Here is a 24193-nt window from a genome sequence, read left to right as displayed (position 1 = left end):
AGCCACCATGCCTGGCCATAGTGATGATTTATGGTTAGAATATTTCTTAAAGGTAATTGAATTATTTGAAAGCACTTAAAGACCAGACAGTGTCTCACTAAGAGGAAGAAAGAAAAAGGCTAGATTTCTGCTTTCTTTTGAAAAATCAGATTGGCCTTGCTGGGCAGTCAGTCAGTCTGAACATCAGTCTCCCTCTTAAAAACAAGCCCAAGCTTTCCTGTCTGTCTGCTGGCATGCTGCGGGTCACCCATGGGGCCGATCTGACCCCCTGCACTGCCCACTCAGCTAACCATTGCCTCCTCCCCTCCTAGGTGTGCTGATGTATCGCGACTACCCCCTGGAACTATTCATGGCCCAGTGCTATGGCAACATCAGTGACTTGGGCAAGGGGCGCCAGATGCCTGTCCACTACGGCTGCAAGGAACGCCACTTCGTCACTATCTCCTCTCCACTGGCCACACAGATCCCTCAGGGTGAGGATGCATGCCCTGGACCTTGCACACATGCAGACCAGTGTCACACCCCGGTCCAGGCCTCAGCTCTTCTGCCTCCCTTCTGGGTGGAATTCTGGGTTGGTGACACCACCAGAGCCCTGGTCTGTGCTCCAGACTTATTACTATTTTCTTCTTTTTTGAGACGGAGTCTTGCTGTGTTGCCCAGGCTAGAGTGCAGTGGTGCAATTGCAGCTCACTGCAGCCTCCTTCTCCTGGATTCAAGCAATTCTCCTGCCTCAGCCTCCCAAGTAGCTGAGACTATAGGTGTGCACCACCACGCCCAGCTAAGTTTTGTATTTTTAATAGAGACGGGGTTTCACCGTGTTGGCCGGGCTGGTCTCAAACACCTTGCCTCAGCTAGTGCTAGGATTACATGCATGATTCACTGTGCCCAGCCCACTTTTTTTTTTTTTTGTCTGAGACAGGGTTTCACTCTCGTCAGCAAGGTTGGAGTGCAATGGTGTGATCTCGGCTCACTGTAACCTCCACCTTCCAGGCTCAAGTGATTCTCCTGCCTTTATCTCCTGAGTAGCTGGGATTATGGGCATATGCCACTGCACCTGGCTAATTTTTTGTATTTTTTGTAGAGATAAGGTTTCACCGTGTTGGCCAGGCTGGTCTTGAACCTGAGCTCAAGTGACCTGCCTGCCTTGGCCTGTCAAAGTGCTGGGATTACAGATGTGAGCCACTGCACCCGGCCTGTGTTCCAGACTTGGAATGCACCTCTTGTCTGGGACCCTTCAGAAGAGGGCTCTGTTGCTGTCCCCACCCCATTCAGGGGCCTGAAGCCTGTGCGACCACACTCTGGATTTCCCAACCACATGCCCACTGCGTTTGTCTGCTCACAAACACAGCCAACATGTGCACGAGGTTCCACTGTGCCGGTGCTTCACATTCATCGTCCAATAGGACCCTCATTGTGGCCATGGGGACAGAGGTTATTATTTGCTCTTGTTCCTGTTTTCGAGAGCAGGAGGCCCATGTTTTGTGTGTGAGAGAGTGAGAGCAAACGAGTGGGAAAAAAAAGTGCAGGAAGCCTGGCTAACATGGCAAAGCCCTGTCCCTACTAAACATACACAAATTAGCTTGGTGTGGTGATGCACACCTGTGATCCTAGCTACTTGGGAGGCTGAAGCAGGAGGATCGCTTGAACCTGGGAGGCAGAGGTTGCAGTGAGCTAAGATTGTGCCGTTGCACTCTAGCCAAAGTGAGATCCTGTCTCAAAAAAAAAAAAAAAAAAAAAAAGGAAATTGAAGTCAAAGAGGGAAGTCACTCGCTAACGGTCATATGGCACAGAGGGAGAGGAGCAGGGACTCAAGTCATGGACTGTGTACCTCCAGAGCCTGGGTTCTTGGCCCTGACCTTTGTCTGCCTCAGTCCTTAGAGTCAAGCAAGCTTCCCCAAAGCTTACTGTAGGTGCCCTGAAGCCCCTTCCCTTATAAGAGGCTTGTTTGGGAAGCAAACCCACCAGGTGCCAGGCCTGCACCCTCATAGCGTGGAGAACAAGGAATCGGAGCCCCTTCCTGCCCTCTGGGGCCTGTAGCCTGATCTAGGGTTGGTCTGGGCTCTGGCTTCTTTGCCCTAGGGCAGCTAAGATGCATGAGTTTGTGTCTCTCCAGGCCTCAGCACTGTGCCCAGCACAGTAGAAGGCTCCACACCCCTTAGCTCATAGTGTTCTTCTGTTGGGAAACAAGAAGCAGTTTGAGCCTTTTAGGTGGGACGTGGGCAGGGAAGCTTTCTCAGACGAGGAGGCATTTAGGGGGCATTTGAACTAAAGGTAATAGGGTTTCCACAAGGCTGGCACCTGCCCCTAACCTTCCCTCTGGGTCCCTGCTAAGTCACTTCAAATGTAAGAAGTTCCTGCCGTGTGCCGGTGCCACTCCAAGTACAGGGAACAAAAGCAATGCAAACCTCAGCCTTCCAGGTGCTGCCATCGTGGTGGGGGAGATGGACAGTAACAAAGATGGAGAGGGAATGCCTGGAGTATATGAGGGTGGGGGTTCTGTAGGGAGCAGCCAAGCCAGTGGGGCGTGGTACACTGTGGGGGTAGCTGGGGGCCGTCACTAGAGTGACACTGAAGTATGGACCAGAGGAAGTGAGGGAGGGAGCTGTGTGGTGTCTTGAGGCAGGTGTGAGCCTGGTGTGTTTGAGGAGCAGGGAGGAGCCCAGAGGGGCAGGTGTGGAGTGAGCGGGTATGGGGTGAGCAGGTGTGGGGTGGTTGGAGGTAAAGTCCAGAGGTGGTGGGAGGGGTGCAGATGGTGCAGGTTGGGTGGGGCCTCAAGGCCTTTGCCTTTTGCAGGGATGTTGACTTTTACTTACACTGGGACAGGAGCCGTGGGTGGGGAGGAGTCTGCTCCTCCTTGGCCTGGCTCACCTCTTCATGGAATCCGCAGGCCTCCCTGTAGGTAACAGATTGGGCAGTGTGTGAAGGGCTAGTAAGGAGGCTGCTTGGTAACTTGGGCTTGACAAGGGTGGTGCTGAGGAGGAGGTGAGAGGGGTCAGGTTCTGAAGGTGGAGCAGATGTGGGGAATGGTGGGAAGTCTTGTTGGAGATGATGCTGGAATCTTCAGCCTGAGCAGTTGGAAGGGTGGAGCTGCTCTCAGCTGAGCAGGAGGAGACCTGGATGGGCAGATGCTGGGGGCCTCAGGAGCTCAGGTGTTTTCTTTCCCCTTGAAGCCTGGTGACCACTGGCCTGAGCCTCAGAGCCCTGGGTCGTGTGAGGGTGAATGAGTGTGAGTGAGTGCGTGTAAGTCTTCGCCCCTGCTCACCACCCTCTCATCCCCTGCAGCGGTGGGGGCAGCCTACGCAGCCAAGCGGGCCAATGCCAACAGGGTCGTCATCTGTTACTTCGGTGAGGGGGCAGCCAGCGAGGGGGATGCCCACGCCGGCTTCAACTTCGCGGCCACACTTGAGTGCCCCATCATCTTCTTCTGCCGGAACAATGGCTACGCCATCTCCACGCCCACCTCCGAGCAGTATCGCGGCGATGGCATCGGTATGGACTCTACTGGCTGCTCCCCACCCCGCCGGGATCATCTCCTTCCCTCCCCCATCCCCTCACCTTCCTGCCACCCCTGCCCTCCTTCCTGGTCCTTCCTGTGTCCTGTGGTGTCTGGCACTTGGTCAGCCACAGGAGTCGAGGTCCTGAGCACTCAGCCTTGCTCTCTCTGTCCTCTCCCTGCTCATCCCCTTGGCCTCATGCATGTTCCTCATCTCAGCCCTGGCCTGACCTGCCTTCTCTGTGTCCCCACAGCGGCACGAGGCCCCGGGTATGGCATCATGTCAATCCGTGTGGATGGTAATGATGTGTTTGCTGTGTACAATGCCACAAAGGAGGCCCGACGGCGCGCTGTGGCAGAGAACCAGCCCTTCCTCATCGAGGCCATGACCTACAGGTACCCGCCGCTCCCCCATCAGCACCCCCACAGCGCTGACAGCCACTGTAGCATCTTCCTCATATCGATCACTGTCTCCAAAACATGGCCTTATCACCTGATGTTGCATTTCCCCTTGCCTTGATTCCGTTTCCACTCCTCCTTCCCTAGTCCATCCCCCATCCTCCCTCCTGACCCCCACTCCAGGGAGCCCCACACTGACCTGGGGCCTTTTGCCCCTATGCAGGATCGGGCACCACAGCACCAGTGACGACAGTTCGGCGTACCGCTCGGTGGACGAAGTCAATTACTGGGACAAGCAGGACCACCCCATCTCCCGGCTGCGGCACTACCTGCTGAGCCAAGGCTGGTGGGATGAGGAGCAGGAGAAGGCCTGGAGGAAGCAGTCCCGCAAGAAGGTGAGGGCACCCTGCCCGGGAGGGTGTGCTGGGGGCTGCTGTGGCCTGCAGAGCTCAGGAAGGATTTGCGGGACACTGAACTGGGAGGCTCAGGGATAACCCCAGTGATGTCTCAGATGTGGCCTGTGGAGCCAGGCTGCTGGGGCCATGTGTGTCCTGGCTCTGTGTCCTCGGCACGTTGCTCTCCACTTCCTTGTCTTTGAAGGGGGATGCTGGTGGTGCCCATTTCAGAAACTGGTTTGAGGCTGGGCCTGGTAGCTCATGCCTGTAATCCTAGCACTTTGGGAGGCCGAGGTGGCAGATCACTTGAGGTCAGGAGCTCGAGAACAGCCTGTCCAACATGGTCAAATCCTGTCTCTACTAAAAATACAAAAATTAGGGCTGGGCGCGGTGGCTCATGCGTTTAATCTCAGCACTTTGGGAGGCCAAGGCGGACGGATCACCTGAAATTAGGAGTCTGAGACCAGCCTGGCCAAGATGGTGAAACCTTAAAAATACAAAAATGAGCCGGGCATGGTGGCGGGTGCCTGTAATCCCAGCTACTCGGGAGGCTGAGGCAGGAGAATTGCTTGAACCTGGGAAGCAGAGGTTGCAGTTAGCTGAAATCATACCATTGCACTCCAACCTGGGCAACAACAGTGAGACTCCATCTCAAAAAAAAAAAAAAAGAAAAAAAAAGCCAGGTGTGGTGATGCGCACCTGTAGTCCCAGCTACTGGGGAAGGTGAAGCAGGAGACTCACTTGAACCTGGGAGGCGGAACTTGCAGTGATCCGAGATGGCGCCACTGCACTCCAGCCTGGGCAACAGAGTGAGACTATCTCTTAAAAAAAAAAAAAAAAGAAGAAGAAGCTGGTTTGAGGAGTAGGTGGCGAACCGTGTGCAGTGTACGTGCCCTGCCCAGAATCAGTGTGCCACCCTCCCTGGCCTGGTCATTAGGAGCCAGGAGCCTTGCAACCCAGCGGTGAGGGCAGCACCCAGCATAGGGCAGCACTGTGCGTCCAATCCCTGCCTTTCTCTGTGCCTCAGTTTCCTCATTGCTCAGCTGCCTACCTCTTAGGGCTGCTGAAAGTCTTAAATGAATCCACACACTTGCATAGCACCTGATCCCTGCTAGGATTTGGGGTTTTTCATTACACCTCTGCTAGGATGATCATTTCCATTGTCCAGGTGGGAACACAAAGGCTTGGAGTGGTTAACTCCTTGCCGAGGCCCCGCAGGAGGAGGCAGGGCCCTGCATGGGAGGCCGGCTGCCTGCCCACTGCCCCATGTCCCCACAGGTGATGGAGGCCTTTGAGCAGGCAGAGCGGAAGCCCAAACCCAACCCCAACCTGCTCTTCTCAGATGTGTATCAGGAGATGCCCGCCCAGCTCCGCAAGCAGCAGGAGTCCCTGGCCCGCCACCTGCAGACCTACGGGGAGCACTACCCACTGGAGCACTTTGATAAGTGAGGCCTGCTCAGCCCACCCCCACCCGCCTTCAGCTACCCCGAGAGGTAGCCCACTCTAAGGGGAGCAGGGGGACCTGGCAGCACACTACCCTCTTCCCCAGTCAGCTCCCTCTAAAACACTCGGCGGCCCGGGCGGCTGCCGCTCTTCACCCCTGCTCCTCCAGGCTGTTACATTGTCGGGGGATAGTATCTGCTGCAGTTGCTGGGGCTCCGTCAGCCCTCTTTTCACCTGTTGTTACAGTGCCTTCTCCCAGGGGCTGGGTGAGGGGGTGTACAGGACTAGAAGCCCCTCTGGGTATGGGGTGGACATGGCAGGTCAGCCTGTGGAACTTGCGCAGGTGCGAGTGGCCAGCAGAGGTCACAAATAAACTGCATCTCTGCGCCTGGCTCTCTACCACCTCTGGTCTCTACCACCTCTGGAGTTTGGGGGTGATTTGAGGCCACCCCCAGCTTCTCCACCTTAGATAAATAAGGTCAAGGCCCTTGAGATACCTACTTCCCCCGGAAGCTTTCGCAAGCTGGAAGGTTAGCTCCAGCAGACAGGATGGGGGTGGGGGGATCCTCCAGAGATGGTCTCCTGCTCTCTCACAGAATGGGGCAAGCCTGCTGTCCAGCAGAGTAACAGGGAGCCCAGCAGAGCTAGCCCTGCCCAGCAAGGGTGCAGGGGAGCGTCCAGGATGAAGGTCAGGGTGTGGCCAAGCCCTGCTCCCCACCACTCCAGGGCCCCACAGTGAAAAAACAACCCCAGGCCTCAGAGTGGGGAGTGCATGTTTTTCAAAAACAAAAGTAGGCAAAAACAGCCCACCAGCCCATCTTTCCTGCCCAGGCCCCTGGCTGGGGAGGCCAAGGAGTGGCTTAAGTTGTCCAGCTTCTAAGCCCTCCTCCCTCCCATCAAGACCTGGAAGGAGGGGCTGAGCCAGGGGCAGGCCCCAGAGGCCCAGGCCAGGGCCTGGGCCAGGTCAGCACCTCTGCCCTCCCCACCGAGAGTCAGCACTGGAGCCTTGGGTCTTGCAGTTGTTTCCAGAGCCGAATGCTGGCCTGAGGGCCCAGGGGCCGTACTAGCAGCAGGTTGCGGAAAGCGCAGTGGTCCGCAGTGCGGTCTGCTGGCCAGGCTGTGAGGAAGCCTGGGTGGGCCTGGGGCACCAGGCCCAGGGCTCGGATGCAAAGGCCAGTGTAGACGTCCTCAATGGGGAAGGGTGCCACACGGGCTGCCGCCCGCAGTAGCCAGGGTGCCAGGCGCCCGGCAATGACGTAGCCACCCCCGCTTGCATAGGCTGGGTAGCCACCTTTGAAGAAGGACTCGGGCACGTAAAAGGGTCCTCCTGGCTTCCGGAGAGGCATGGCCTGCGTAAAGACCTCACCCAGGTAGAGGTTTCGGGCCGAGGCAGGTGGCAGGGCCCGCAGGTGAGCCAGCAGGGCAGGGGTGTGCACAAAGGCATCATCCTGGGCTCGCAAGACAAAACTCACGGCGGGGCAGTGGCGGCCCAGCCAGGCCAGCAGCAGCAGGTCTTTGAGCGTCTGGTTGAATGGGACGTCGAGGAAGTCCCAGAGCAGCAGGTCACTGTAGCGACGGCTCTCCCAGGCCACTAGTGAGTCTAGGTCAGGCCCTGCCTCACCCACCGGAGACCCTAGCAGGAAGAGCAGCCGGATCCCTGGAGCTGGACTGCCCCACGTCTCCCTCACGGCCTGTCGTTCTGCAAAGTGCCCTGGTTCTGACTTGACGGCCAACAGCAGGTAGGGGACATCAGTATCCGAGCAGCTGGAGACTTGGCCGCCACCACCTCCAGGCAGCCACTGTGGGAAGCTCCGGCAGGCTGCTGACAGCAGGAAACGGCGGAGGTCCTTGGGGTAGGAGGTGAAGTCAGGGATCTCGGCGGCAGCGGCTGCCCCCCAAGCCTGGCAGCCCCCCGTTTCAGTGCTGTCCCCACTGGGCAGGGACCCCAGCCGCCACTGCTGCTGGTTCCAGTAAGCGAAGGGCAGCGGGCCAGTCTGGCCTAGGCGGGCGGAGAGGTTGGCAGGTAGGGTGGGCTCAGGATTGGCTGGTGTGGGGCCTGGCGGGGTGCCCCGAGGGCTGGGGTAGGCCTTGCTGAGCCGGGACTCGGATGTCCACTCGATGTACACTTTGAGGCCCAGGAGTGTGAGCAGTGCTGACAGGCAGAGAAGGCACTTGGGGCAGCGCATGACCTGGCCCAGGGAAGGGGCGGCCGCGGGAGCTACAAGGGAGCCACAGGGGAGCCACGGAGGCCATTGGGGTGTGGGGATGGGCCTCCAGAGAGGGCCCAGCCAGGCCCCAGGCAGACAGCTTCACAATCTCCCATAGTCCCTGCCAACCCCCATAACAGCTTCTCTCAGTCCCAGATCCTAAACAGCTCCCCTGACCCAGGGACCCCGTTGGTCCTTATTCCTAGACCTAGGAATCCCCCATTCCAATCCCATTCCAGCACCCTGTTCTTCCCACTCCGTCCAAATGTTTCCACCTTCCTAAGAGCCCAAGGGTCTACCTCTTCCCTGTCTCCATCCAGGACAAGGGACCCTGCCGCCTATCTCCTCCCTCTCCCTCCATTTATCGCCCTCACCAGGAAATCAGGAGCACGATTCCTAGCTCCCTGGGGTTAGAAACCCAGCCTGCCTCCCGCAACATCCCCACCCCAGGGACAGGGGAACCAGGGATCCCACGCCTTTTTACCTCTGGCTCTGGCTCCCACCAGCTCCGGGTGCTGGCCTCAGGTCAGGCCTCCCTCAGCTCCCTCTGATCTGCCTGCCCCAGCCCCTGCGTTGTCGACCGGCCAGGCCCAGCCCTGCCCAGCCAGTCCAGAGGGGCGGGGAGGGGAGCGGAGCGGGAGCAGGGAGGGCCCCAGGGGCCGGGGCGGGGCTGAGGCAGAAGGGAGGGAGGGAGGGAGGAGGGCAGGAGGCCGACCTGAGAGATGGAGCTCTGGCGTGTTAGGGCTGGTTTCTGGTAAGACAACTGGGAAGGGTGCAGGGGGCAGCCACAGAAACAAGACGGGGGCGTTGCGAGGCCTAGGAGGGGAGAACCAGGGCCTGGGGAGGGAGGGGGTACCAGGGAGGGTGAGACTGAGGGCTGGGCCTGGGCTGGGGAGTGTCAGAGTGACCAGGGTGAGGCAGGGTCCCACTGAGGCAGAGTTGGGGAGGCTGAGAGGCTGGCACCCGGCGGCACCCATGGCCAGGAGGCGGCAGTGAATGTGCTGAGTGGGAAGGGATCGGCGGGCCCGCCAGAGAGAGGGATGTTTGTTGTAGCTGCCCAGTCAGGGTGGTGGGGGGAAGGGGCTGGTGAGGAGGAGGAGAGACAGAGACATTGTGGAGAGGGAAGGGACGGCCCGGGAGCAGAGAGAGGAGAACTGGGGTGAGACAGGCGTTGGAGAGAGCTGAGGGGGAGAGAGAGAAGACAGGAAAAGTGGGAAGGTGGCCAGGAGGGAGAGGGGGAGGGAAATGGAGATCCGAGAAAGATAAGGGGTTGCGGAAGCCCTGTGGGGTGCTCACTGGGGAAAGAGAGGTTGAGAGAGGCAGATGGAGGGCAGAGGGGAGGGACTCAGGCTTCTGAGCCAGACCCGGGGAGTGAGTGGCGGAGAGGGAGCCAAGGGGAAGAACAGGAGAGGAAAAGATTGGAGCTTCAAGGGCAATAGAGGGTGACAGGGTGGGGCCCACAGGGAACCGGGAGCTAAGCTGACCCCCTGTACCTCCTCCATCCTAAGCTGACCCCTGTACCTCCTCCACCCGGGCTGCCTGCCAGCAGGGTGGGAATCCGTTCCTACCTTACCCCCAACCTCCAGCCCTGGAGCCAGCCTCGCCCTGGGCCCCGCCCCTCCCCCAGGGGCGCTGTGACTCTGGGAACACTCACATCCAGCTCCCTGGGGCAGGAGAGGGTGTCTGCCTGTGTTTGCGTCCCTGCCCTCCAGAGGTCCCTGCTGTTGGTACTGCATCAGCTCTCTGAAGACCTCCCAAGACATGGGGTGGGACTAAGGGGCTCCCACTAAGCCTGGGCTGACCCCTTCACTCCACCCTCGTTTTGGGGCAGTCCTGTCCCCATCATGGCAGGAACCCAGTCTGTCAGCAGCAGCAGTTGATCTGTCCAGCCCTGATTTCCTCCCCCCAAGTTTGAATAATGGAGCCTGTGGGAACAGCTGGAGGGAGAGAGTGGGGAGGAAGTGGTGAATGTTAATGGAATAATAGCTGGAGTGGGAAATGACAGCTAGGGGCTGGGGGCAGGAGCCCGAGCACCTCTTGAGGGAGTCTGCAAGTTCACTCTACCCTGGGGCTGGGAGAGAGGGACTCCAGACCCCTGAGCTCATCTAGCTTCTGGGGGCAGGGGGTGCTGCTCTTCCTGGAAGCATTAGGAAGCTTCGGAGAGTGCCTTTCTTTTTGCCTTTGCCGTGTGCCTCAGTCTGGGTCCAATCAGGAGAGAGAAACCACACAGGAATGGGAATAGGGAAAGTTCAATATACAGAATGATTAACTCTACCATGGGATTGGCCAGTAAGGGGTGCCTTCTTGGGGAACATGGTTGGAGGGTGAACATGCTGGTGGAACATGATCATTCCAATCCAACACTTCCATCTCCCCAAGCCTTGGGACTCCCCTCATCCATCTTACGCTAGGGCAGTTCTGGTCTCTCTGCCTCATTAACTTTAGACCACTATTGGATCCAAGTTCCGGTTAGGTACCCAAGCAAGCTATTAGAACCACGTCCAGCTGCACAAGGTAACCCATGAAATCCAGAAGCTCTAGAAGGCACACTCATGCCAGTAAATTTGGCCTGAGCTAGTGTTACATCCACCCTCATTGGTGTCACATCCTTAAAATCCACTTCTGCATGCATTCCCCAAGTTTCTGACTCTGTATTATTTGCGAAGTCTTGTCATTCTCATCGTGTAAAAGCTGGCACCTGTCCACCTGGAGCAAGCTGATTTGACCCTAGGTATCTATGGGTCTAGAGGCAGCAAGGGGCGCTTGTGGTGAGTCTTAAGAAGAAAGGGGTGTATCCATTATTTCTGTGTAAGAGCTGGCCATGAGAAAAACTGGGGTGGGACAGTGGCTCACCCCTATAATCCCAGTACTCTGGGAGGCCAAGAGGGAGGATCACTTGAGCCCAGGAGTTTGAGACCAGCCTGGGCAACATATTGAGATCTTATCTCTAATTAAGAAAAAAAAAAAAAAGAATGGACAACCACTTTCAAGGTGTCTGCCCCTGGTGAGGTCATCACAAGGTTTCTTCTTTTTTTTTTTGAGATGGAGTCTCACTCTGTCACCCAGGCTGGAGTGCAGTGGTGTGATCTCCGCTCACTGCAAGCTCTGCCTCCCAGATTCACACCATTCTCCTGCCTCAGCCTCCCGAGTGGCTGGGACTACAGGCGCCTACCACCATGCCCGGCTAATTTTTTTGTATTTTTAGAAGAGATGGGGTTTCATTGTGTTAGCCAGGATGGTCTTGATCTCCTGACCTCATGATCTGCCCGCCTTGGCCTCTCGAAGTGCTGGGATTATAGGCATGAGCCACCGCGCCCGGCCTTTTTTTTTTTTGAGATAGAGTCTTGCACTGTTGCCCAGGCTGGTGTGCAGTGGTGTGATCTCAGCTCACTGCAACCTCTCTGCCTCCTGGGTTTAAGTAATCATCCTCCTCGGGAGGGTTCAGCCTCCCAAGTAACTAGGATTACAGGCACCCGCCACCACGCCTGGCTAATTTTTTTGTATTTTTAGTAGAGATGGGGTTTTACTATGTTGGCCAGGCTGGTTTTGAACTTCTGACCTCATGATCCACCTTCCTTGGCCTCCTGAAGTGCTGGGATTACAGGCGTGAGCCCCTGCGCCGGGTCACATCACAGGGTTTCTAAGCAAAGGAAGGCTGGTAGGTTTCTCAGATACTGATAAGTCACTCGCTTGAAGTGACTTGGGGGTTCAAGATTGTCTGTTTACTCTGGGTCCAATTAGATGACCCCATTCCAAAGAAGTAAAAACTTTTGGGCCGGGCATGGTGGCTCGTACCTTTAATCCCAGCACTTTGGGAGGCTGAGGCAGGCGGATCACCTGAGGCCAGGAGTTTGAGAACAGGGTGGCCAGCATGGCAAAATGCTGTCTCTACTAAAAATACAAAAATTGGCTTGGTGTGGTGGTGCACGCCTGTAATCCCAGCTACTTGGGAAGCTAAGGCAGGAGAATCACTTGAAACCGGGAGGTGGAGGTTGCAGTGAGCCAAGAGATCGCACTACTGCACTCCAGCCTAGGCAACATAGCGAGACTCTGTCTCAAAAACAAAAAAACAAAAAACAACAAAAATTTGGGGGCTGTCATGGAAGCTGTCTAGTTCTCAGACTGTGACTTGAGCTGAGTTAGCAGAGCCACGCTTGTCACTGTCTGTGGGCACTCAGGGGCACTCTAGAGAATCCATCCAATACCCTGGTCTTTAGAATTGTCACAACTACCACAGCTGTTGAGCGCAGCAGCCACAGGGGGTCCCAAGGCACGTGCCTCATCTCTGTCAACCACAGGCGCTTATGGGATTATGATGCCATTGCATGCAGTGGGCCTCTGGCATCTGGTTTCCCATCAGCAAGAGCTCAGCACTGCGCCCAAGCCCAAAGGCACAACCAAACCAATCCTGGAATCCTATCTTAATAGTCTATTCCTGGGACACTCCAGGTATCAACTCTGTATTCATTAGGATGCAGTCAGGAGAGAAAAACCACAGAGTAACTTGAACAGGGAAAGTTTAATATAGAGAATTACTGGCTTTAACAGTGAACTGGAATAATGAGGGCTTCACTGGTGAAATGCTTCTGAATTGACTGGAAATCCATCTGGGGTGCTGGGGAATGTTATTCCCAGAGAGGTGCCTCAGTGGAGGTGCTGTGTCTCCTACGCAACTTCTGGGGGCTGGAGGGTGCCAAGGGCAGCTGCTGACCGCCTGGTGCTTCAGGAGCTGGGTGCTGGGGAAGCCACACGTACCGCGGGGTCCAGAGGCAGAAGCACAACCAACAGGAACCAGGAAGGAGGCGCCTTTCCTCCTGTAATGCCTGTTTGGTGCCCTCTACTGACAAAGCTTATCCCCTTTCTAAAGAAACGCAGACCAAAAAAGCTGAATTTGGAATATAAAGTCAATAAATCCATAACCAGCAATACCATGGGGCCTGGGGGTGTGCTGGCCTTTAGTGAGTGGGGCAAAGGATGCTGCACATCCTATAGTGAGCAGAGAGGCCCTGTATGGGGGAGAACCATCCCTGTAAAGTGTCAGTAGCAGCTCCTGTGTCAGTCAGGGTCACTGCAAGAAATGGCAGTGCACTCACATAAGGACAGTTTGAGAAGAGTCTCTTGACAAGGTGAGTGTGGCTCTCTGCAGCTACTGACAGCCTGAGACTTTACCTCCCCAGGCCGGCATGGAAAGGGCTGTCTGAAAGAGTGACAGGAGCTGTGACCTTTAGCCAAGGGCAGTCAGGAATAAATACTGGGACTTCATGCTCTCTCCCTGTGATTGGCCAGCACCATTCCCCCACCCCCATGTTGAGTGAAGACAAATGGAAGCCAGAAGTGTGGCGAGCTACCAGACATTCCATGCAGCCCGCTGAGAAGCCACTCGAGTGGGGACAGGGCTGAAGGCTAGGCAGGGACAGGGCTGGCTGGGTCCTGAGGCTGCTCCTCTGGCCCCAACTTCAGGCCCTCAGCCCAGTTGACCCCCACAACCTGGCAATTGGGCAGCATCTCCTCCACCAAGATCTGAGTGAGGCCTGGGTTGGACACGGCAGGGAGGTCCGAGATGTCCAGCCTGCGGAGGTTCCTGAAAAAGGGGGAGAAGGACAGGAAGCCAGTGTGAGGACAGTGTGTGTGTGTATAGGGAGGTACTGGCCCCAAATTTCAACCTTAGCTTCCTAAAATAAAATCTTTATAGCTGTCCAGGCACACGAAGCCCAGTGTGTTAACTGCAAATATGCAACTCTAGCTCCTACTGTTCTGCAACAGCATCGATATCATAGAGTTTTGACTAAAACAAAAAGGAAGAAAAACCAGGAGTCATTTAATTCTTCCAGAGACTCACTGTGACTGCTCATCTACCACAAATACTCTAGGTCTGTGATGGAGGCAGGGGGATATGAGAACTGCCCAACACTGCTCCTCCCCACTTCCTCTCCTGCATCTGTGTGAGGTGGGAGAGGTGCCTGCATACGGGGCCCAGCCTGAGCTGAGGTCTCACTGGAGGTGGTAGAGGCAGGCAAGGCCCCGTTCGGAGACGCGGGGACAACCGGCCAGCGAGAGCTCCTGCAACGAGTCGGCCAGTGGGTAGAGGCGGCTGAGACACCAGTCGTCCACGTGGGGGCAGCGCTGCAGCGACAAGGACTGGAGCTCCTTCAGGAGGACTGTGGTAGGGAGAGGGCAGGATGGCACCAGGGGCCTTTCTGGAGCCCATCACCAAAGGGAAAACGTGGAGGCCTGTCCCATCTCCACCCCACCGCACTCACGGAGGTTGTCCAGGCCCTCGTAGTTGATTTCACAGTCACTGGCATCCACAGCTTCGACAGGCACTTCCCGGAAATTCCAGAACTCTGGAGAGAAATGGCCATACTTATCGGGCCTGATCCACTCCTTGTCTCGAAACCTGGAAACGGGAGAGGGAGTGTCAGTAGGGCAGCCGAACCTGCCCCAGGCCTCCAGCCTCTTCGGAACCTTCCCCAGCCCTATATAATATGTATAGGTCACCCCTGACATAACTAACTCCATCTTAGAAAAAGACTCCATCTGGCTGTGCGCAGTGGCTCACGCCTGTAATCCCAGCACTTTGCGAGGCTGAGGCGGGAGAATCACTTGAGTTTAGGAGTTTGAGGACCAACCTGGGCAACACAGTGAGACCTCGTCTTCACAAAAAAATACAAAAATTAGCTGGGCTTCGTGGCTTGCACCTGTGGTCTCAGCTACTTGGGAGGCTGAGGTGGGAGGATTGCTTGAACCCAGGAGGTCGAGGCTGTAGTGAGTTGTGATCATGCCACTGTGTTCTAGCCTGGGAGACGCTGTCTCAAAAAAAAAAAAAAAGAATGTTTTGCCAATTTTACATACCTAGAAACTGAGGGTCAGCGAGATTACAGATAACATAAGAGCAAAAAGGTAAATGCAAGAATCCTGGTAGATGGGCAAAAGTTAAGGGACATTTTCAAACATGTATACTGTTTCTAAGGAAGTTGCCAGAGGAAGTGCTCAAACCAGACGGAGGGGTAGATGAAGTCTATGTGAACTGTCTTTTCCGAAAAAGAAAAAAGCAAAGGAAAGAGAAAGGGAAGGAGAAAGGAGGCGGGGAAGGAGGAAAGAAAGAAAAACAGTATTGAGCACAGGCCAGGTGCTGCCAGTGGCTCACGCCTGTAATCCCCAGCACTTTGGGAGGCCGAGGTGGGTGGATCACTTGAGGTCAGGGGTTGGAGACCAGCCTGGCCAACACGGTGAAATCCTGTCTCTACCAAAAATACAAAAAATTAGCCAGGCATGGCGGTATGCGCCTATAATCCCAGGTACTTGGGAGGCTGAGGCAGGAGAATTGCTTGAACCCAGGAGGTTGCAGTGAGCCGAGATTGTGCCATTGCACTCCAGCCTGGGCGACAGAGCAAGACTCTGTCTCAAGGAAAAAAAATATATATATTGAGCACATATGCATTGCTAGGCCTCTTACATTGCAAAATCACAGTCAATCTCTCACTCTCTCTGACAGGGTCTCACTGGGTAGCTGGGATTATAGGCATGCACCACCATGCCTGGGTAATTTTGTATTTTTGGTAGAGACGGGATTTCACTATGTTGCCAAGGCTGATCTTGAACTCCTGGCTCAAGTGCTGTACCTGCCTTGGCCTCTCAAAGTGCTTGGGACTACAGGCGTGAGCTACCACGCCCAGCCATTATTATTATTATTTTGAGACAGAGTCTTGCTCTGTCGCCCATGCTGGAGTGCAGTGGCGCGATCTCGGCTCACTGCAACCTCTGCCTCCCGGCTTCTAAGGGATTCCCCCTGCCTCAGCCTCCTAAGTAGCTGGGATTAGAGGCGTGCGCCACCATGCCAAGCTAATTTTGTATTTTTAGTAGAGACAGGATTTTGCCATGTTGGCTAGGTTGGTCTCGAACTCCTGACCTCAGATGATCCACCAGCCTCGGCCTCCCAAAGTGCTGGGATTACAGGTGTGGGCCACCATGCCCTGCCTATTATTATTTTTTGTGACAAGGTCTCACTCTATTGCCCAGGCTAGAGTTCAGTGGTGTGACTATAGCTCACTGTAGCCTCCTGGGCTGAAGCGATTCTCCTGCCTCAGCCTCCTGAGTAGTTGGGACCACAGGCATGTGCCACTGCACCTGGCTAATTTAAAATATTTTTTGTAGAGACAAGGTCTCACAAAACTGCTGAGGCTGGTCTCAAACTCCTGGCCTCAAGTGACCTTCCTGTCTCGGCCTCCCAAAGTGCTGGGATTACAGACATGAGCCACTGTGCCCAGCTCCGTTCAGTCTTTTTTTTTTTTTTTTTTTTTTTGACACTTTTGAGACAGAGTCTTGCCCTGTCCCCTAGGCTGGAGTGCAGTGGTGCAATCTTGGCTCACTGCAACCTCCACCTCCTGGGTTCAAGCGATTCTCCTGCCTCAGCCTCCCCAGTAGCTGGGATTACAGGTGCCCGCCACCACACACCCAGCTAAGTTTTGTGTTTTTAGTAGAGATGGAGTTTTGCCATTTTGGCCAGGCTGCTCTCGAACTCCTGACCTCAGATGATCCGCCCACCTTGGCCTCCCAAAGCGTTGGGATTACAGGCTTGAGCTACCATGCCTGGCCCCCATTCAGTCTTTATAGCAAAACTTGTAGGTTAGAAATGATCACCATCCCATTTTACACATGACAAAACTGAAGCTCAGGAACAAGTCTCAAGCCACACAGCCAGAAGGCGGCAGAGACCAGGGGACTCTGAAGCCTGTGTGACTGCAGAGCCTGGACGTTAGAGAGATAACCGACCACCTGCCCCCAGCCCGTTCTAACACCTTAGCGGTCATACTTGACTGCGCCTCCTTGCTTCAGGATGAAAAAGGCACCTGCACTGTATGGACCATGTTGCTCCTCCAGCCAGGTGAAGGATCTGCAGAAAAAACGGTAGCTAAGGGTGAGGCCTGGGGAGCACCACAGCCCTCACGATGCCCCAGTGCTGTTAGGAGGGGCAGAGTCCAGCAAACCAGGCATGCAGACAGACTGAGTCAGGCTGAAAATATATATTGGCCACCTACTAAGTGCTGGGCACTGGGGGCAAAGTGGTGACCAAGGCAGATAACATCCCTGCCCAGTCTGGAGATTAGTGCAGTAATCCAAGCCATTATACAGGGAGAAACAGGTAACAACCCAGGAAATAACAGCAAATTGCAGAGAATGTCAATTCCATGACCAAATAAAGCAGAGAGGCTGACTGGGAGGGGTGGGGATCAGAGGGGTGGGGACGGTGGAGGCTGAGTTTGGGTGTTAATTGGAGGAGGTAACATTTGAGCAGAGATTTGAGTGGTGAGAAGGAACACAGTATAAAGGCTCAGAGACTCGAATTAGGATGGCTGAATAAATAAGAAGTAGGGATGTCGCCGGGCGCAGTGGCTCACACCTGTAATCCCAGCACTTTGGGAGGCCGAGGTGGGAGGATCACGAGGCCAGGAGATCAAGACCACGGTGAAACCCCGTCTCTACTAAAAATACACAAAAAATTAGCCAGGCGTGGTGGCGGGCACCTGTAGTCCCAGCTATTCAGGAGGCTGAGGCAGGAGAATGGCGTGAACATGGGAGGCAGAGCTTGTAGTGAGCCGAGATTGCGCCACTGCACTCCAGCCTGGGCAACAGAGCGAGACTCAGTCTCAAAAAAAAAAAAAAAGAAGAAAAAAAAGAAGAAAAAAAAGAAATTGGGATGTCATGCTGACAGGGGGCCAGTAGAGTCCTGGTCAGGGGGTCTCAAAGCTCAGTAGGGGCTATGTTTTAGGCCTTGGAGATTGGTTCTCATTTGAAGGTTTTGAGCTGGTGATGGTAAGATTCATTGAGCTGCTTTGTAGATTATAAAAAAGTATGGGACAGGCCAGGTGGTGTGGCCTACACCTGTAATCCCAGCACTTTGGAAGGCTGAGGCAGGTGGATCATCTGAGGTCAGGAGCTCGAGACCAGTCCGGCCAACATGGTGAAACCCCAGCTCTACTAAAAATAGAAAAATTAGACATGGTGGCGTGTGCCTGTAATCCCACCTACTTGGGAGGCTGAGGCAGGAGAATTGCTTGAACCCGGGAGGCGGAGGTTGCAGTGAGCCATGATCACACCACTGCACTCCAGCATGGGAGACACAGCGAGACTCCGTCTCAAACAAAACAAATTTTGGCCAGGTGTGGTGACTCATGCCTGTAATCCCAGCACTTTGGGAGGCCGAGGCAGGCTGATCACCTGAGGTCAGGAGTTTGAGAGCAGCCTGGCCAACATGGCGAAAACCTGTCTCTACTAAAAATACAAAAATTTGCCGGGCCTGGTGGCAGGTGCCTGTAATCCCAGCTACTCAGAAGGCTGAGGCAGGAGAACTGCTTGAACCCGGGAGGCAGAGGTTGCAGTGAGCTTAGATTGTGCCACTGCACCCCAGCCTGGGAGACAGAGCAAGACTCTGTCTCGGGAAAAAAAAAAAAGAGTACAGGAACTAAAAACCAGTTATTGAGTGATTCAATTATAAAACGAAGGGACTTGGATCAGGTTATGAATGGTGAAGGCAGTGAGAACTGGTCAAATTAGAGATATTCTAGTATTTTATTGATGGTCTGGATGTGGAGGGCAGGGAAGCAAAGAGAGGAATTAGGGATGACTCCTTAGAATTTGGCCTGAACAGGCCGGGCACGGTGGCTCAGGCCTGTAATCCCAGCACTTTGGGAGGCCGAGGCAGGCGGATCACAAGGTCAGGAGATCGAGACCATCCTGGCTAACATGGTGAAATCCCATCTCTACTAAAAATATAAAAAATTAGCCGGGCGTGGTGGCGGGCGCCTGTAGTCCCAGCTACTTGGGAGGCTGAGGCAGGAGAATGGCGTGAACCCAGCAGGCGGAGCTTGCAGTGAGCTGAGATTGCACCTGGGTGACAGAGTGAGACTCCGTCTCAAAAAAAAAAAAAAAAAAAAAAAAAAGAATTTGGCCTGAACAACTGGGTGGGCAGCACTAGCGTTTACTGGGATGGGAAGGCTTGGAAGTGAGCAGATGTTTTTTGGGGAGAAATCACGGTTTGGTTTTAGCCATGTTAGGTTTGAGATGCCAGTTAGACTCTGAGTGGAGCTGGTGGGTGGCAAGCTGCCTATGTGAGCTGGAGTCCTTGAGAAGGGTACAGGTTGGAGATGGAGCTGCAAGAGACAACAAGGCTGGCACTGGAAGCCACAGTGCTGCCTGGGAATGGCAAGGACAGGACCTGGGCTCTGGTGGGCCAGGGTCTCCGCAGGGTCTTGCAGGCCAGGGATTCTCACCGATTTTTCAGATGCACCTTGGACATCTCCCTTTGGAGCAAGTAACCCCTCAGAGCCTCCACATCGTAGAAATGGTCGGTCAGGAACTGGAGCATCGTCCTTTCCTTCTTCTGATTGCCCTCTGGGACCACTGCCCCACCCAGGCGATGGATGCCCCGGGTCCCATTCCACATGGGGGCCACCAGGCGCAGGGACTGGGGAGGGGGAGAGGAAAGGAGCTGAGCCTGGAGCCTCCTGGGAGACACAGAGCTGGATCCCCCAGTTCTTGCTCCATGAACCTCAATCCCTCTGATTCCCAACTTGCCCTAAGTTCTTCCTTCAAAACTTCAAAATTGTCTGAGATTCCAAAAATTTCCCCATGTTTTTTCCAAGTTCCTCCTCCCCTTAGTCAACCCTAAATTCTCTCCTTGACTAGCCATATACTGTTGATTTTCCTAAATTCTTCCTCTAACTTTCCCCCAAACTCTTATTACTCAAAACCTGCATTATTTGACCTCTTAATTTCCCACAGATTTGCCCCTTAATTACCCAGTTCTTCTCCTGGGGTTTTCCCGTTTTCCCAAATGACTTCTTTCCCCAAAATATAATCTTAAAAACGTATCTCCAAACCTCATGGAGAGGGCGCTCTGAGCAATCCAACCAAGCTTGTCCAATCCGCCGCCTGCATGCCACCCAACACAAACATGCAAACTTTCTTAAAACATTAGGAGGATTTTTTTGTGTGATTTTTTTTTTTTTTTTTGACTCATCAGTTATGGTTAGTGTATTTTATGTGTGGCCCAAGACAATTCTTCTTCTTCGAACAACGTGGCCCAGAGAAGCCAAAAGATTGGACACCCCTGAACCGATAAGGGTAAAAAAAGCATGAGCTTTGAAGAGGAGAGTAAAAAAGTGGAGGGGTGTGGCCACAGGGAAGAAGCCCCCAAACGCTTCAATTTTGCTTTCAAGGTCTCCTCTTAATCTACCCCAGCTTCTCTTTGCTTTAACCAATTTTTTTCAAATTTTGTCGATAATTTTACCCACACCCTTATTTTCCTTAAAAATTTGAAGCTGCCAACCTCTTTAATTTTCCCTAAATTCATTCCTTGATTTTACCCAATTCTTTCTAAATCCTCTGAAAGAATATCTCAAATTCTGCTCTTAATTTCACCCAGATGATGCCCTTGGAACCCCCAAATTGACCTCTCGGTTCCCCCGCCCATCATGCTTTTGAGTTTTCTGTAAAAAATAGGCAATTTCCCACGAACTTTTCTTACATTTATCCTTCGGTCTCCTAGGACCAAATCCCACATCCTTAAACAATCCCTTTCAAGCCCTCTTGTCGTACAGGCCCCACCCTTGCCTGTCCATTAGCTCCTTGTGTCATCCCTCCCTCTGATTGGTTAGTCGCGTCGCTCTTCGGAGGTCACTCCCTCATCCCCACTGGATACTCTCAGTCAAGTCCCTCCCTCGCTAAAGCGTCTCCTCCGCCTGCGACCCCCACAGATCCTTCCTGGCCCCCAATAGCCACAGGTTTGCACTCCCAGTACGGGGCTTGCCAGTCTCAGCCCGCTGCCTCACGGCTCTTTGCTTTCGTGGCCGCCAACAGAGGCTTGAATGCGGAGGCTGCAGAGCGGACTTCAAATTTAGGGCTCTAGAACTCCGGTCACTTACCAGCCAGGGAGCCGCCATCTTGCTAAGATTACGTAACCGGAAGGGGTCGGTCTTATCCCACTAGCCTGGGCCAGGGCGAACTTATTCTCCTGTGGCCACGCCCCGCGTTTTCTAACCGTCCCCTTAAAGGTGCACGCACTTTTTACTCTCCTAGGGTTTAGGGATTGCTCCCAGCGCCCTCTCTCTGAGCTTCAAAACCAGACACAGGTCGGGCGCGGTGACTCACGCACCTGTGAGCCCAGCACTTTGTGGAGGCTGAGGCGAGAGCATCGCTTGAAGCCAGAAGTTCAAGACCAGCCTGGGCAACATAGGGGAGACCTTATCTCCACAAAAAAATAGGGAAACAAAAAATAAAATATTAGCCGGGCATGGTGGTGCATGCCTGTGGTCCCAGCTACTTACGAGGCTGAGGCGGGAGGATGCTTGAGCCAGGGAGGTCGAAGTTGCAGTGAGCTGTGATTGCGCCACTGCACTCCAGCCTGGGCGACAGAGCAGACGCTGTCTCTTAAAACAAAAAGTTGAAAAACAAAACAAAACAAAAAAACAGGACTCCACAATCTTTCCCTAGGAGAAGATGGGGTGTCCTTCCCGGCAGAGTCTCTTTCTTTCCTGACTGCAATTGCAGTCTCCCTGAGCTTTCTTGTTCTTCCAGCTTCCTCTTTAAAACAGGGAATGAGGGGGCCGAAAAGCTGACCACGTCATTTTTTAAAATTAGGGTCAGGTAAGAGAAAGAGTGGGTGAAGAGGTTAGACTTCAAGGTTAGAGACTGAGGTGAGATCTCAAGACCAGTTCGGAGTTCAAAGCTAGATAGCAGCATGCAGAGCCATTGTGAAGTCTTGTGGATAGCAGTATTCATTCATTCATTCCAAGAATATTTACTGAACACTTACCACATGATGGCAGGCACTGTTCTAGGTGCTGAGATTACCAGAGTGAGCAGGACAGACCCAGTCCCTCTCTCAGGGAGTCAACATTCTGGGCTGGGACAGCCTGGATATGGGAGAGGATGGATAAGAAACAAAGGAATCAGCAAGATAATTTTGATAATAAGCAGATAAAAAAAAGACTGGGGCGTAGGGCCATCAGCAAAGGTCTCTCTGAAGAGGTGACATTGAAGTGGAAGTGAATGATAAGGAAAGAGCCATTCAAAGATCTAAGGGAAAAGAGCTGCAGGAAGAGGTAGCCTCTAGAGCAGAGAGGCCTTGAGGTGGGAACCAGCTTGTAGACAGAGATAGGAGACTGGGTTAAGAGGTGGGCAGGGGCTGACGGTGCAGGCCTGGTAGGGTTTTATTCTATTCACAGTGGGAAGAAGGGAGTGTTAAAATCGGATTTACGTTTTTTAAAGGTTATTTCTGCCAGGTGGAGAATGTACCTTAGAGCAGTGGTCCCCAACCGTTTTGTTACCAGGGACTGGTTTCGTGGAAGACAATTTTTCCATAGACCAGGGGGCAGGATGTGGAGTGGGGATGGCTTTGGGGTGAAACTGTTCCACCTGAGATCATCAGGCATTAGATTCTCATAAGGAGCAGGCAACCTGGATCCCCCACAGGCACAGTTCACAGTAGGGTTTGCCTCCTATGAGAATCTAATGCCACCGCTGATCTGACAGGAAGCGGAGCTCAGGCGGTAATGCTCACTTACCTGCTGCTCGTCTCTTGCTGTGTGGCCCAGATCGTAACAGGCCAGGGGCTGGTAGTGGTTCTCGGCCCAGGGATTGGGGAACCATGTCTTAGAGGGCAAGGGTGGACGCAGGGGACCAGTACAAGAAGCTACTGTAACAGTCTAGGCAAGAGATGAATGGGGATGGGGCAGAGGAAATGGTGAGAAGTGCTCAAATCCTGGATCTGTTTTGAAGGTTAAGCCAATAGATTGAGAAACTAAAAGCAGACTGGCATGGCTGTGCACATGAGGAAACTGAAAGAGCAGCAGGTTTAGGAGGGTAGGTGTGGTGGCTGAATAACAGACCCTTTCCGCCAGATACTCATACCTGTGAATCCCCGGATACTGTGGCTATGTTACTTTCTATGGTAAAAGGGACTTGGGGCTGGGCACGGTGGCTCACGCCTGTAATCCCAGCACTTTGGGAGGCCGAGGCGGGTGGATCACCTGAGGTCGGGAGTTCCAGACCAGCCTGGCTAACATGGTGAAACCCAGTTTCTACTAAAAGTACAAAAATTAGCCGGGTGTGGTGGTGCATGCCTGTAATCCCAGCTACTCTGGAGGCTGAGGTGGCAGGATCGCTTGAACCCAGGAGGTGGAAGTTGCAGTGAGGTTGCAGTGAGCCGAGGCTGTGCACTGCACTCCAGCCTGGGGGACAAAGTGAGACTCTGTCTCCAAAAAAAAAAGGGGGACTTTGAAGACACGACAAAGTTAAGAATCTTGAGATGGGAGATTACCCTTACCATGGGCAATTGGGTAGGTCCAACGTAATCACAAGGGGCCTCTCAGAGGGAGACAGGAGGGTCAGCATCAACAGGAGATGTGATGATCACAGATAGAGAAGGTTGGGGTGATGAAGGAAGGGGCTAAGAGCCAAGGAAGGCAGATGGCTTGCAGAAGCTGGAAGAGACTAAGAAATAGGCAGTCTTCTAGAGACTCAAGAAGAGACCCAGCCCTGTGCACCCACCTTAGACTTCTGACCTCCAGAACTGTAACGGTGACTTTGTGTTGTTTTAAGATTGTGGTCATTTGTTACAGCAGCAACAGGAAATGCATCCAATGATGGGGCTCCCAACTGAGAGTTCTGTGTTGACCACATTCACGTTGAGGTGTCTGAGACACCCTGGTGGAGCTGAAGTAGAGGAGCGGCAGGACTCATTTCCTGGTCCTGACAGGATAGAATAAATAAAGTCTCCGGAACCAGCAAATGACATAAAGGCAACCTCTAGTTGCCCTCACTGCTCATCGGCTTAAGGCACTCCCACCAGCGCCATGACAGTTTACAAATGCCATGGCAACACCCAGAAGTTACTACCCCTTTTCTAGATTTCGGAATAGCCCACCCCTTAATTTGCGTGTAGTTAAAAGTGAGTATAAATACTGCCAGCCCACAGCCCACGTGCTGCTACTCTGGGTAGCCTTACTCTGCCAGGAGCTGTCCTTCTGCTGTACACAGCCGCTTCAGTAAACCTGCTTTCTTCCATGGCTTGCTCCCTTGCTCTTGAATTCTTGGCTGAGTGGAGCCAAGAAACCTCCAGGGCTAAGCCCCAATTTGGGGACTCACCTGCCCTTCATCAGGGCTGCAGAATTAGGGTGTGGAACTCAAGGGAGAGATCAGGACTGAGGCCAAACATTTGGAAGCCAGTGACATATACATGAAATTGGCTGGGACTG

The 24193-nt window shown here is 53.9% G+C and overlaps 3 protein-coding genes across 11 annotated transcripts in view; 1 reads left to right on the top strand and 2 right to left on the bottom strand.

Moving 5' to 3' along the window:
- The window catches only part of BCKDHA (branched chain keto acid dehydrogenase E1, alpha polypeptide), a 30488-nt gene extending 24356 nt beyond the window's left edge, over positions 1 to 6132 (top strand). Inside the window, exons 5-9 of the mRNA XM_025366301.1 lie at positions 312 to 473; positions 3283 to 3489; positions 3748 to 3889; positions 4116 to 4287; positions 5566 to 6132. Of these exons, the coding sequence (XP_025222086.1) occupies positions 312 to 473; positions 3283 to 3489; positions 3748 to 3889; positions 4116 to 4287; positions 5566 to 5736 (854 nt within the window). The 3' untranslated portion in view covers positions 5737 to 6132. The remainder of the gene's footprint in view (positions 1 to 311; positions 474 to 3282; positions 3490 to 3747; positions 3890 to 4115; positions 4288 to 5565) is intronic.
- Positions 6133 to 6484: 352 nt separating this feature from the next.
- On the bottom strand, positions 6485 to 9885 carry B3GNT8 (UDP-GlcNAc:betaGal beta-1,3-N-acetylglucosaminyltransferase 8). The gene is made up of 3 exons (XM_025366302.1): positions 9753 to 9885; positions 8422 to 8700; positions 6485 to 7948 (listed from the first exon to the last, which is right to left on the bottom strand). Exon 3 carries the CDS (start codon positions 7914 to 7916, stop codon positions 6723 to 6725), a length of 1194 nt encoding a protein of 397 aa, XP_025222087.1. The 5' UTR covers positions 7917 to 7948; positions 8422 to 8700; positions 9753 to 9885; the 3' UTR covers positions 6485 to 6722.
- A 2552-nt stretch (positions 9886 to 12437) lies between these two features.
- Positions 12438 to 20911, bottom strand: DMAC2 (distal membrane arm assembly complex 2). 9 transcript variants are annotated; one of them, XM_025367078.1, is made up of 6 exons: positions 20861 to 20911; positions 19208 to 19401; positions 16750 to 16830; positions 14198 to 14334; positions 13933 to 14095; positions 12438 to 13518 (listed from the first exon to the last, which is right to left on the bottom strand). In XM_025367078.1, the coding sequence occupies exons 1-6, from the start codon at positions 20876 to 20878 to the stop codon at positions 13341 to 13343; spliced, it is 771 nt and encodes a 256-aa protein (XP_025222863.1). In that variant the 5' UTR covers positions 20879 to 20911; the 3' UTR covers positions 12438 to 13340. The 9 variants fall into 9 exon arrangements, with proteins under 9 accessions (XP_025222863.1, XP_025222862.1, XP_025222867.1 ...); XM_025367077.1 differs by lacking the exon at positions 20861 to 20911 and adding an exon at positions 20464 to 20566; XM_025367082.1 differs by lacking the exon at positions 13933 to 14095.
- Positions 20912 to 24193: the final 3282 nt, after the last annotated feature.

Source organism: Theropithecus gelada, chromosome 19 (assembly GCF_003255815.1).
Source record: "Theropithecus gelada isolate Dixy chromosome 19, Tgel_1.0, whole genome shotgun sequence".
NCBI lineage: Eukaryota > Metazoa > Chordata > Mammalia > Primates > Cercopithecidae > Theropithecus > Theropithecus gelada.
The sequence above is the reverse complement of the archived record's forward strand: the minus strand, read 5'-3'. Positions and strand labels throughout refer to the sequence as shown.

Coding starts and splice junctions, on each gene's coding strand:
- B3GNT8 (XM_025366302.1), bottom strand. CDS start 7,916: ATGCGCTGCCCCAAGTGCCTTCTCTGCCTGTCAGCACTGCTCACACTC.
- DMAC2 (XM_025367077.1), bottom strand. CDS start 20,499: ATGTGGGATTTGGTCCTAGGAGACCGAAGGATAAAT. Junction 16,831..19,207: donor AAGGTGCATCTGAAAAATCG/GTGAGAATCCCT, acceptor TTTTTTCTGCAG/ATCCTTCACCTGGCTGGAGG. Junction 14,335..16,749: donor AAGCAAGGAGGCGCAGTCAA/GTATGACCGCTA, acceptor TCCCGTTTCCAG/GTTTCGAGACAAGGAGTGGA.